At 38.3% G+C, this 13,586-nt stretch overlaps 1 protein-coding gene across 4 annotated transcripts in view; it reads left to right on the plus strand.

The window, feature by feature from the left end:
* LOC107093631 (extended synaptotagmin-2-like) overlaps positions 1 to 13,586 on the plus strand; it is a 63,633-nt gene that overhangs the window by 30,434 nt on the left and 19,613 nt on the right. For all 4 annotated transcript variants that reach the window (XM_015388808.1, XM_015388809.1, XM_015388810.1 and 1 more), the window contains exons 7-8: positions 4,262 to 4,351; positions 13,302 to 13,357. In XM_015388808.1, the coding sequence (XP_015244294.1) occupies positions 4,262 to 4,351; positions 13,302 to 13,357 (146 nt within the window). The remainder of the gene's footprint in view (positions 1 to 4,261; positions 4,352 to 13,301; positions 13,358 to 13,586) is intronic.

The following is a 13,586-nucleotide window of genomic DNA, read 5'->3' on the forward strand; positions in this document are numbered from 1 at the left end:
ATATATGTATATATGTATATATATCTGTATATTATTTAATAATTTTGTTGAAACACGGTTAAAAAGAAATATGAGTTCATTTGATCAAATTATTAGCAATTTTATTTAGTTACTTTTGTCACATTCCAGTTAGTTTTTGTGACAGCTGTCTTTTCTTTTATTAAACGGCACCAAAAATTGTACCTACGTGTGCAAATATTCAATATCTACATATTTTAACCTGTTAGCAACAGAATTATTTCAACGAATCGTTTTGGGCAAAGAAACAGTTTGAATAGAGGAAAAAAGGTCATTGTCTCATAAAATCCAAAATAACTTTTTAGAGAAAACTTTAATATATTTTTTAAGGTCTGCTTATAGGAAGGACTTTAAATTAAAGTTGTACGGAAGTCATATTTAAATGTCAAATCAGTCTGGCTTAATCAATTTTCTTAAAAAAGGAAATTTCTATTTTAAAAAAATTCTCTCTTAAAATCAGTTTTTTTTTTTTTTTTGTTGTCTTATGCAGGCCAGTTAGTTATACGTCAGCTTGTACACCTAAATTTAGCCAATCATATTTCAATGGTCATCTGTCGATCAAATTTTTTAGGCCACAGCATCCTGATTCATATGTCACAGCTAATATACGCAACGGTTGAAATAAGAATCATTTACTTTACCATTGAGTTCCGTCCCAGTGTTCATGGCGATGGACGTCTGTGTCTTCAGCAGGCGTAGAGCTAACAGAACTGGCAGCGTTGCGAGGCAAGGACTCAAACATGTACGTCTGTAAGCCTTCTACACCAAACCAAGCTTCTGCCGCCCTGGCGTCCTCTTCCACAACATCTTCACCCCCGCTTTCCTCCTCTAAATAAAAAGTGTATGACTGAGGAGACTCATCCACGACCTCTGACACAAAACTCTCCTCCTCTTGCATGTTCCCGCTGTCCGTAGCGTTCCTTGACAGTGTTGTAAGAGCTACTTGGTCCCAATGTAATTTCCCATTGGGAACCTACTAGCACTAGGTTTCTAACTGGTTAGCAAGATGCTTTCGAGACAACGGCCGCAACCAAAAAGGCTTGTGAACCTTCCGCTACAACAATCCCACCCCCTTGATAAACGACCAGTTACATTAACTTTATTTACTTACTTAAAGTAGGGCATCACTCGGGAGAATTCGGAAAATGCAACGGTTGGAAAAGCCGCTTCCTTGCGACGTTCAGCTATTTTTCCAGGCAAGGTACTTTTATTTGTATAGCACAATTAAGTACATAGACAATTGAAACTGTTTTACATGAATTGATAAAGAAAATAGTGGAAAATAAAAGCACAAACATCTGTAAAATAAATAAAACAAAAGGACCACAAAAAAGCAGAATAAACGCAAGTAAAAAAAAAAAGACATGATTGATTTTATTAATTAGGAAAAATAAAAAAATGAAGTTTGGGGAAAATGGCAGTTTTGTCAGTTGGTAAACATGATAATTATTTAAAGTTAAAAACAAAAGTAATACATATGTTTCTGAAAATACGAGGGCAGAATAAAGAGAGCAGGGCTGCTCACAGAAGTATAAATATTGACTTTAAAAGTATTTAAAGCCCTGAAGAAAAAATTTACAGAAGACTTGAGTGTATTTCAGTAAGATTTATCCAAAAACTTTGATTTGTTGAATTTATAAAATATTAAATACATTAAAACTACACAGTTAAAATAAATATTTTATCTAAAGTAAAAAAAAAATGTTTGCATATTGAACTTGAGATATGTTTCATTAGTTTTATTTTAATAACTTTTTAAAAATGTATAAAAGAAATCCACCGCAGCACAGTCAGGGATAAAACTTAACTCTGCCTTTTGGCTGTGCAGCATGTTCTATCAACTGTTCAGCTTCTCATAATCACACAATTCTCAGTCAGACAGGATTATTCTGGGCTTTATTCTTTTAGCCATGACCCCTGCAATAATCCATAACCTTCATAGAGACGTTTTTACATAATGTGTTGACCCAGGTCTGATAAAGCAGACGTTATCCACTCAGCTGTTGGCATAAGATCAGGCCATGTTTGCTGTTCAGAGATCAGAGAGGCAGGGTAAGTGAGTAGGAAGAAGAGAAACTGCTGATTTTCAGCAGCTTAGTCAATATTTGTCACTTTCATTTTAAAGCTGCAATAAAATGCTGTATGGATGCTTTTCAATGGCTGTCAAATATGACTATAGTGGTGTCTGTATAAATTACGAGTCACTTATTTTCATGAGTTATCTCACATCTTTTATTTATACACTTCTCCTCCGTCCAAGTAGAGAGGCATTACGTGCTGCACATTATTTATAAAGCCCCCTCGTTAAAGTAGGATGGGGCTACAGGAGGGAGTGGACATAAACAAAACTAATGTCCATCTTCAATCTTCTTCGGCAGACTGATTTTCATGAACAAAATGCTCTTTGGTTACTGAGAGCTAGAAGAAATGGCCAAATTAGGTGCTGCAGCCAGGCGGTCTACATGCCTGCTGTTTGACTCACTGCAGCAGGAAAAAAATACCCTGTCCCTGTTTGGCTTCTCCCTCAAACACTTTGAAACATGTGAAAATGAATGATATAGATTTGTATTCAGGAAATATGTTCCTAATATGGAGATGATGAGGTGTTTGTTTCTTTCAGCTTCATGTTGCTGTAGATTTTGGTAAAATAATTAAATTGGGAAATAAACAAACAACAGACTCACAATTGTCAATTATTGAAAAATGGAAATTAATTACATTTCCATTTGGATTTATTTAAATCAACTGTCTAGAGGGAGTTTCTTTCTGTGTTGTAATGTGACAACACCCAGTAGAGGGCACCACTGTACATTCTTAAGCAAAGCTACCAGAATTTGCACGAGAAGTAATGCCAGAGCGGAAGCATGCTAGTGCCGAAACATGAATCTATCCGGAGTCCCTGTCCAGAATTATCTACACTGTTAAATGATTGACAGCAATGCAGAATTTACTTCATGTTCCGTTTGTAAATATAAACGCTTGACAAACATCTAAGTCTGAGGTCTTTAACAGGAGGTCCACAACCTCTAGGGGTCCACTGAGGTACTGCATGGGAGTCCCGAAAGTTTTGGTTCATTAGACCTTTTTTTTATATTCCCCTCTGCATTTTTTCTTCACTAATTGAAATGTCTTTAAAAACATATTAACATGAATTCAATGCACTGTAGTAAAAAAGATAAATGAAGGCAGAAGATGTCTTTCAGTCATCAATGCCCACATTCAGAAACACACAGCTCTTTTGAGCTGGAAACCATTTTATTCACAACACCTGTCCCATCAACCAGGAATCAGGATCAAAAATACTTAAATAATCCCAGGGTGAAATTACCTTCATTATATTACTCCATCTGTAATAGAGTGACTGTAGGACCAGTTTGATATAACACAGTATACATAATTAGAGGGTCCCCGCTCCATCTGGCCATCAGTTTGGGGTCCTTAGCCTGGAAAACGTTGAGGACCTCTGGCCTAAGTTATCACCTAAATAGCGCCCATTTAGCTGTGCTGCATGGCGGAGCAACGTCAACTTCTCTGCTGCACTTAGATGGTGAGGCTGTAATGATGGAAGAGTGGCGGCATTATGCTAAACTTGTATGACAGCATGTTTTTTATTAGTAAAAAACATGCTAGCAATAAGTAGAGTAGATTGAGAAGTGAGTTAATGCGATACATAGTGCAAGTTTTATCATCCCTCTGTGAGCAACCAGAACTGCTTGTTTAAAAGAGCTGCTAACAGCAAAGTCTTTCCCATATCACTGATAAAGTCCACTCCGTTTACACACATAAAAAGTAGTTTGACAGCAAGTCAGAGCAGCATGCCTTCTTTCATCTTTTCTTTTAATTCAGTAACCCAATAGGTTCCGGCTTTGCTGTATCTTAAAGTTTTAAAACAAATTTTTAATAATGCGTATGTTTTTTTTATATTCTCTCAGTATTTATTACAGCCGGCATAATAATTTGTTGAAATATGATGAAATACTTTTTTATATCAGAATAATGTGAAAAAAATATTTAGCCCTTAATGTGTGGAAAGATATGCTTCATACATAAAGCTGAGATTTTTAACAAAATTGCTGCTTAACAGGTAATCGTTAGTCGATCGAATAGATCATTTAACTTACATTTATTAAACAATCATTCATCTGAAGTCATGTTTTTACCTCTTAAAAGTCTGCTTTGATATCATCCTCTGTGGATACTGAGAAATCAGCAGCTGTTTCATGTTGTTTTGTTGTCTGTGCAGCTTCAGGGCATGCTGAGGGTGGTGATGGAGCCTCTCCTGGGGGACATGCCTCTGATCGGAGCCCTGTCCGTCTTTTTCCTCCAGAAACCCGTGAGTACTTTGATTCCTTTTTGCAGACTTTGAGGCTTTCTCATAGTCAACACGCAGAAATAAAATACAATTTGGTTATAAACGGATGTGGTGCTGCCTCTGTCAGGTAGAAAAGGATTGGGATGTTGTTTGATCGCTTAGGAAATTGAGCAAAAAAAGAGGAATGTTCGATGTATGATTAATAATCAGAGAAGACCTGGTACTGTACAGCTAAGCTGAACTCGGTTCTCCACTTCAATCTCCTCTGATGCTGTGGACTTCTATCTATTCTTTATCTGTGTGTTCCCACTTCCTGACTGCACTCTTCCTTCCTGTAGTCCATCATGGTTTATCTTCCTGATTCAGGCTTTGATGCAGGACGCCAGAGGAAAAGAATCACTATCAGAGGCTTCAAACACAAACAACAAATTAGCACGTCTTCATTAAACATGTTATGCTAACATAACATTTACTTGAATAAATGAAATGTATAACTTACATTTTTATTTAGATTTTGTTTGTTTTGCAGTGTGACGTTTGTGGGTTTTAAATGTTTTGAGATGATTAAGCATTTTCCACATACCGGTATGTTTGTATACAGTGAGTCGTCCAAATGGATTTGGGAGTTTTCTCCCCAGAGGAACATTTCGTTTCATATTCAGCTAAAAATAGAACCTTTTTCGATGAACATTTTGAGCTTTAATCTACAAAACCCAGTAATACATTAAGGCAAACTTGGATATTTGGCACTTTGTCATCATTTTGTTGGAACTTGTTTGAACTTTTACAAAACCACAGTTTCAAACTTTACTGTAAAAATTCTGGGGATACCAGATAAGGATTACCACCGCTTCCCATCTGGCACTGGTGGCTTGTTTTTTTTTTGTGGACAGTAGGCTGAGAGGAAGGGGGTATGAGAGAGGGGGAGAGACATGCAGCAAGCCGGATCCAAACCCCCATCGGCCACGTCGAGGACTAATGGGCAGATTAGACTTCTGCAACCGCACACATCAAATGTCACTTGGGTCTGGTCGCAAACCAGTTTTGCTGGTATGCTTCTGTAGCCTGGGTGCCATTCCGAACTTAGTCCCGCCCACAAAGTTTGAGGTCGGGAAGTTCTGTCTGGCTCTGCTCCATAGTAGCGCGAGTATTATCGCCCACTGTCAGGCGATCCAATCAAATTGTCAGGGCGGGCTTTATACGATGACAGACAGATGACCAACAGTAACGTAATCAACCACATGACCAATGCGCGCTTGGGTGACAACAATAATGGCTGCCGCTGGAGAGTTTAGGTGAGTAGGTTCTGCTATTAGGTCTGTTCTAGAAGATATCGACAGCAAATTAATTTTGAAAGAGGAACAGAGAAACGCGATCAAGTCTCATCTTCTTATTCTAGGCGTGCAACTGCACGCTTTAATTTTTGTGGACAACAACTATGCCTCGCTTAACATACGTCACGCACTCCGTTGCTCTTATTGGTGGTAGGTCTATCCAATTGAGTGCAGAGGCATTTTTTTTCCTGGTTCGTTCAAAACACGCCCCATAATCACAGCTCTATGGAGCAGTATCAGACTCATATTCTGACTAGAATTGAGTAGGACTACGTCAGGCTAATGCTTCTGCACCGTCGGTCTGGAATTTCTAGGGAGGCACAGCAGTTTCCCGCCAAAGCGCAAGGGGGAGCCTATTCGAGAAATCGTGAAAACTTCGGCAGATGGTTCAAGAGAACTCTTTTTTTTTTTTTCCTTTTTTTTTTTTTGGCAGAGACCTTGTCATCGTTATATAATTTGTCTGAGGCATCATACAAGTGGTTGTACTTCTAAATCTCCTCGATTAACCTTTCGTCGTAGTGGTCCATTGTAGTTGTTAGTCGGTTTTTAAAAGCGGCGCGCCCGGCACCGAATCAAGAAGGACGACCATACAGACAGCCGGAAAGGCATACCAAGGACCAGTCACAGCGGCCTTTTGTCTGCGCACTTCCACTTGAGGTCTGTGCGAGTTTTTGACCATCTGACGCGTAGTCAGGATTTTTTTGAGGCGTGCAACGACAGTTGCAGTGGTCGGGCACAGAGACAGATTTGACTGTTGCAGAGGCTATGCGTCAGAAGCATAAATTGGCCTTAAGGCCTCTGTACATGGGTCTTGTGCGCTAACCACTGCACCACCAAAGCACTTTCACCTCTTCCCATGCTAAAGTAACTCTAAAGTCTGCATCACTGATGTAGGGAATCCTTGCATCCTTAACGAGCACAGTCATCATACCCAGACCTATGGCAAAGTTTGTCCAAAATTAACTTCTTAAAAGTATCAGATGTTGGATCATCTGTCAGAGGCTGAAGCTATCAGCCACATCTGATGTTACTGGCTTGTTATTGCTTGGTTACTGGTGTTGTGTCTCTGCTCCACCCTTTGAGTTTAAAAGGATGCTAAGCTTTACTATAACACCAGTTGGAGAACCGCCAGGAAATTAACTATTGCTGTTAAGTTGGATTAAATCACGTATTTCTCTTTTCGGTTCTCCTGCTTTTGGTTATTAAGTCAGAGAATTAGAATTTGGTTCCAGATATAAAACATTCGTTTTTGAAACTCATTTTAATGTTAGACCTTGCTGTGGAATTTACAACTACTGATATGTTTTTCAGCTCATCCGCAGAAAAGGACAATACAAGTTTAGCTGTTTGTGTTCAGAAATCAGTTAATCACTGAATGAGCATAATACTATGATTTTTGATTATTAGATGCAAGCTAAAAGAAAATCCTCACAGCATCCAAAGTCGTTTAGACATTTCCCTGATCATTGCTATCAAATATCCAGCTAGCTCTAAATGATGAAGTCTTTTCTCTACATGTTTTAATTATTATTTTGAAGCGATATAAACTCCATTAGCTGCTTCTGACTCTTTTTGCTTGTCTTGCTTTTCTTTCATTTTTAAAACATCTAATCCTCCCGGGGTTTCATCTCTGACAGCTTTGGAAATATATTTATTTTGCATCTTAACTGTTGCCTAAATGACAAAACTTTCTTAGGGTTTTTAGCACCCAGCCCAGAATATTCTAGTTGCAGTGGGAAAGCATGTGCGTTTCTGTCCAGATTCTGTGCAGCTGCCTCAGTAAAACTGTGGTTGTATTTATTCCATTCATGCCTGATGCTAAAGGTAGCTTTTCATTTCAGGACGGCATAAACTTTGCCTGACATTCAGCAAATAGGGCTAATATTAGCTTCATCTGACTGCTACAATCCAATTTCATGTAGGGTGACCCTCTTCCTCCAAACTGCTGTGTTCAATCTTTTTGTCGTAGTCAAAGTACCATCATATAGCTGACTTTAATAAGTTCTACAGTGCAGTGGAGTTCTGTCTGCAAGGTGCAAAGCAGGTGGAGAGTTTGGGGCACTCCCCTTCCTCAACCATCATTTGATATGTAAAGCTACACCAGCAGCGATGGGTGCACAAGGCAAGGGTCGTAATGCTGCAACTACTCACATCCTGAGCGTCTCTGATGAGATTAATTAAAACCAACACTGGTACCAGAGGAACAGTATAAGTCTGTCATGACCACTTCATCTTCAGATTCTATACCTTATGCATGCAGCTCGTACTCAACCATAAGTGGGTTCAGTGTTGCAGCTGCAGACCCACCTAGGATCTAGTTTTGGCTTCGACCATCAAAAAGTAAATGTCTGTGCATAATTATCTCTGCATGTTCTAAAACAGTCAGGTTACCATCAAATGTTAGAACTCTATGATGAGTAGTTCTGTCCATTGTCTGTCTAAATGTGACTGAAAACCTCGTGTATAAGTCTGAGGTGAACCGGCTGTCGGTAGTAGCGTTTTCATCGCTGTTCTTTGGAATCCCCCGCCTCTATTCTTCTCTTCCTGTGCTGAGCTGGTCGTGCTGCGTTGTGGTCAAATCTGGCCTACATCTAGAGCCACAGATGTGTGCCTGTTAGTCTAATATTTCTCTGAAGAGGCAAAACTTGTCAAAGTTCCAATACATTTTTCTTTAAAATTCTCCCTTTTATTCTTGCTTGCTTTCAGTTTATTTTAAGCTCCAATAACATCTTTTATTCTGTGACACGTGAAGTTTGTTTAATAATTTTTTTAAGTCCTTCCTAATCCCAGAACAATCTAAAAACAGAATTACAGGGTTTTCACTCTTTTAAAACATAAATTAACTGATCAAAGTAGTGATGTTCTGTATAATCAGGTGCCTCATTTAAAATAGCAGTGCTGTCATCTGGTTTACACTCCTTTTATAGTCAGTATACTGGTGTGAAACAAGCCAGGGACCCAATGAGAGGAGTCTGGTGGTTGTCCTGGGAGCTAGATGTTTGTGTGTGTTGCTGCAGAAGCACAGTGGGCCTGCTGTGGAATTAACTCATTTAGGTACAGTTATGCTCAGATTATGGGATGTTTAAATGTAAAAAAAAAAATAAAAAAATGTCTGTTTCATCCCTATATTGCCGATTGCATTAACGAAACATGTCAACTGTAACCTGAAAAATAACAGACTGGAGACCTCCCTTTTTGCTATTAAAACGCACTGCTCTCTGTAATACGGAGTTATAATCCAAAGTAAGATCAATAAATGCTACATTTAATTTATTAAGCTATATTATTTTTATTTGTTCCTTGTTTATTTGTCTTTAATTATTTACAGAATTAGCAACAAATTTTATCATACATTTTAGGTGTTCAATGTAAAATGTGTGTTTTAGATTCAGAAAGCTAACTGGCTGACAGCTGAATCAGAGGCCAACTTCAGCATTGTGCTGTTTATTGATTTGCAGAGCGTACACATGAATTCAGATCTAATTGGTCATTTTAAAATGTCGGGTTACTAAAAATGTTCAGGAAAAGTAAAGTGGTTTCAGACTGAGCATGTGGCTCAAACTCGGGGCAGTTGCTGTAATAATGTAGCTGCTAAAAAATTTATTAAAATTAATTAAAATAATTGTTTTTATTGGTTCTTCTTTTTTTTTCTTGAGATTTTGGGAGCTTTCCGTTAAGATTCTTCTTTCACCCCATTGACATGAATGAATCCCATTATTTCTGCATTGCCTCATGTTCAAGATGCAGAATTCTGGCTCTTCTAGTTTCCAATCCAATGACTTAAGAAGCCAAAAAAATCTACTTAATCATTGCCAAGGAGGTGCTGTTTTTCTTTTTTTCTTTCCAGAGATCCAAAAAAACAGTGGTTCATTTTCAGCAGGGTTTTGGGAGCCTACAGATCGCATTAATATTCACCATTTTCTTTGAAGTAAATTCTATAAAAATTAGCAGAACAGCAATATAAGAAAATGCTTAATCTGGCAAAACAGGATGAGGTGTTTCTCAGACTCCCTTTAAAAATTTGAGTCTTTAAGCCTGCAAAAAAAATGTTTTTCAGTATTAATTTCAGCCAATGATTTAATTCATATTTCTTCATAAAACACCCAAAGTGACCAAACTATTGTAACTCTACAGGTCCATACAATTACAGGGAAAAAATAACCTAGATGTATGACTAATAAAAAACAAACACCAACAATAACTCAAATGAAAAATAATGTGTAGGATACAAAAAAAAAAGAAATGTAGTTTGTGGCTTGTTGCCATTGTAATGTATAATCATGTCCAATTTCTTTCTTAATAAGCTGACATTTTTGCACTGTATACTGATGTTTTGTTGCATATTTTATACCCCTCTGCTGCATATTTAAAACCCTGGCAAAAAAAATCTGTCTTAACTGCCCCTAAGGGCTCAGGCTGTCCTGTTTTTTTACTGTCGACCTGGAAACGATGGGATTTTCCTTTTTTTTTTTAACGCTGTTTTTCACAAAGCATCCAGTTGCAGCATTTAAGGAGAAAAAACAACGGCATTTAAAAAAACAATGGGATGTTACTTTTGCCAAAAACAAAAGAGATTAAAAACCTTGTTACACATTTTGCAAATCCTCCAACTAGTATGTTGAAGCAGAGGTTAGTTTAGATTCCGTTTAAATCTTTACTCACCATCATCCCAGCTCTTTTCTTGGCGTGTTTTCACAACACTTTATAAAGTTATCTAAATATCTCAGGTTGATCTAAATATCCACATAGCTCTCCTAAAAGATTTACAATCAGTTTTACTGTAGTTCTGAAGTCAGGCTAGGCCAGTCCAAAACTTGTATTTTCTTTTGATCAAGCTGTTGTTGATCAGAATGCCCTCTGTGGAAAAAATATATCCATTGTTATCTTCTGCTTAGTACCGTTCACCTGCATGTTTATGGTCCAAAAATAAAAATAATTTTACTGCCTTGATGAATATCAAGCACATCATCAAAGCACAATCCTACGAGCTGCTGTTTCTCTTCACATTTTAGGAACTCTGGCCTTAAACTGGCTTTTCTTAAAATAACTTTACAGCTGGTTTTTTCCATCCTACTTCTTATTCCAGACAGACCATGGAACCAGGACATTTCTCACCTAGAGACCAGAACTAAAACTTGTTAAAAATGTGTTTTAGTTGCCTCTGCTTTGATGTCAACCTCCTGCCAGCCTCCCTAACTCACCTTTGTCCCTGTGTTCTTAACAGAGGCTTTCAGAAGATTCTTCTGTTGCACCTTTTAAAAGTAACGCCGTCAGGCTCGGACTAGGAACGATTTTCGGCCCGGGCATTTCTCCATCTACACCGGCCCACTTACCTTACCTTCCACCCCTGAAAAAACTTAGAAGCACAGTCAAATGCGTGCGTCTCAAATGTGAAACACATGCGAATACACATTGTGGATTAACCATCTATCTTCAAGCATCACACAACAACCATCACCAAGACTTCTATAATGCGGTTTTACTGGCTTTGGTTATTAACACAGACATGACAGTGACTATTGCTGTGTATCGTCCACACTTGCATGAAGTCAGCCAGACACCCACTCACATATACAGCGCTGTCACTGACTCACGTTTTCCAGCCCAAAAACTGTTCATAAACCGCCTGGATACTTCTTGAGCTCCTTGAGTTATTTACTGTCACAGGTAGGTGCTTCAGCCAGAGAGTAAGTGTTGGGGCCGGTATAATTTAAGGAGGGCCGGCCCACACATGTTGAAATTAGAACTGGCCAACCGGGCAAATGCCCAGTATCACAGATTACCAGTCAGAGCCTGAACACCGTGCAACTTTTTACCAAAGCTTCAATTGTGATTTACCAAGTAATTGTTCCGATCTATGTACAGTAGCCTGTGTCAATCCTCTGTTTAGGCTGTTCCTCTCATAACCCCAGCTATGTAAATTAAATGGATTGGATCCATTACCGAATGTTTATTGCAATCTGAGCTCCCCGTATAACCCAAAGCGAGATAAATTAAAAGCTGTCTTTAGGCAATAGAACAGATTTTACACTTACCTGATAAGACATATTTTTGTTTCTATCATGTAGACATTTTCTTTCCCACTTTCGGTAGCTTGGACCTTGATGCATATTAGATTGAATTCTTGGTTTTATACTGTTGGGTTTAAATATTGACCTTGTAGATCTACCAGATAAACCTACATTGGTTCAGTCTTTCACAGCTGATAGCAGGTTTGTTTACCCTTTCTATTTTCCCCTCTATTTTGTCTTGTTTCATCATCCAAAAGTGTATCTGCACTGGTGCAAAATGATTAACTGGTTATATATTTGCTTTTTATTATGTTTCTCAATGGGAGAGTTGCAGAATGTCAGGGTGTGTCAGGCATGCAGGCTGCAGTTTGTCTGAGTTTCACTGCCAACGCAGCCAGGGAACAATTGTCACTTGTGTCTATACTTGTCGCTAAAATGTCCAAAAATACCTAAAGACACTTAGAAAGGGAAGATAAAGGACAGAGAGTGAGGGTATTGTTTGTAGGGAATCATATCCTTCACAAGCAGGTCACTATCCTACTGCCTGAACCCAAATTTAACTTCTGCATTCAGTCCTCCTCCCCAGGTGTCCCACTTTAGGTTCATGTTTAAGAGACCAATAAATGGGTTAACAAAGCAGGTTAATAATCTCCCACTCTGATTAAAGGGATCCTAGTTTGAATACCTTCTTTCTGTTCAGTTTATGAGAGGACATATTGCAGCCTTTCAGCCTTTGGTTTCATCATCAATTTGCAACTTGTGATGCAAACTAGAACAAGCTGGAGCAGCACCCAAAGTTAAACCCATGTCTGTCTTCAGCGTTATATCCAGTCCTTGTGAAAAGGTGTGAGCAGTTTATTTTTGGAAAGGATTAGATATTGATCTGGTCTGAATATGTTGTATTTTTATCCTAGGCCTGCAACTGAAGATTATTTTTGCTAAACCCTGATGATGTTAACTGTGAGCTATGATCAGGATGATTTGCAGAAATCATTACATTAATGTTCTGATTATCTTTCATTTTATTTCTTTTCATGGTTTGACTCCTATAATTTAATGTCTGCAGACAGAGCTGGATTTAGTTTCCTGTCTGATCCCGTGAACCGGATCTGTCCCACTCTATTGATTAGAACATCGACCGAATTAAAAGCTTGGCTTCTCAGCTACCGTTCGCTGACTCATCATGCAGGCCGTGAGGAGATGATGAGAAATTTCCCTCAGATCACGTTGTACTTTGGATGAAATATTGTCCTGGTTTATACTTACAGCCATTGAAGTTTAAAGAGTAAAAGCTTGTTTAAATCCTCGTATATAACAGGTTACCAGAAATGTGGGGAATCGAGCCTAAGGAGGTTTACTAAAGTTTCAGATTTAATCGGATTCGGACAAAGATGTTTGTTGAAATATTTGTTCTTGTGTTTCTGTAATTCTTGGTAACGTCTTGGGACCTGAATGCCTGAATCAGGAAAACCTGACCGCAAATTCCCCAGCATGAGCTTTTCTAAATGTATTTAATTATTATGTTACAACCAGGTGATTTAAAATAATCTCTGTATCTTTGTCTTAGTCTCATAGACATTTTTCCATTTTATCAAATAAAACTGATGCTGATTATCTGTCTTTCAGACGTTGGACATCAACTGGACAGGACTCACAAACATGTTGGATATTCCTGGTGTTAAGTAAGTACACATCTGTCCCTACTGTATTAAGTAATAATGCGACTAGTGTTGCGCCAATGCCATTTTGTAGCCTCGATACCGATACCCGATACCTGGCTGTGGAGTATCAGCTGATACCGATACCATACCGATACCATCTGTTTGAAATTTATGTGTGTGTGTATATATATGAAGAATTGCATAATCCCTAGATGTAAAATAATTGCCATCATGGCTTTGTCAAGCTGCT

Source organism: Cyprinodon variegatus, unplaced genomic scaffold (genome assembly GCF_000732505.1).
Source record: "Cyprinodon variegatus isolate N-32 unplaced genomic scaffold, C_variegatus-1.0 Scaffold436, whole genome shotgun sequence".
NCBI classification, from domain to species: Eukaryota; Metazoa; Chordata; class Actinopteri; order Cyprinodontiformes; family Cyprinodontidae; genus Cyprinodon; species Cyprinodon variegatus.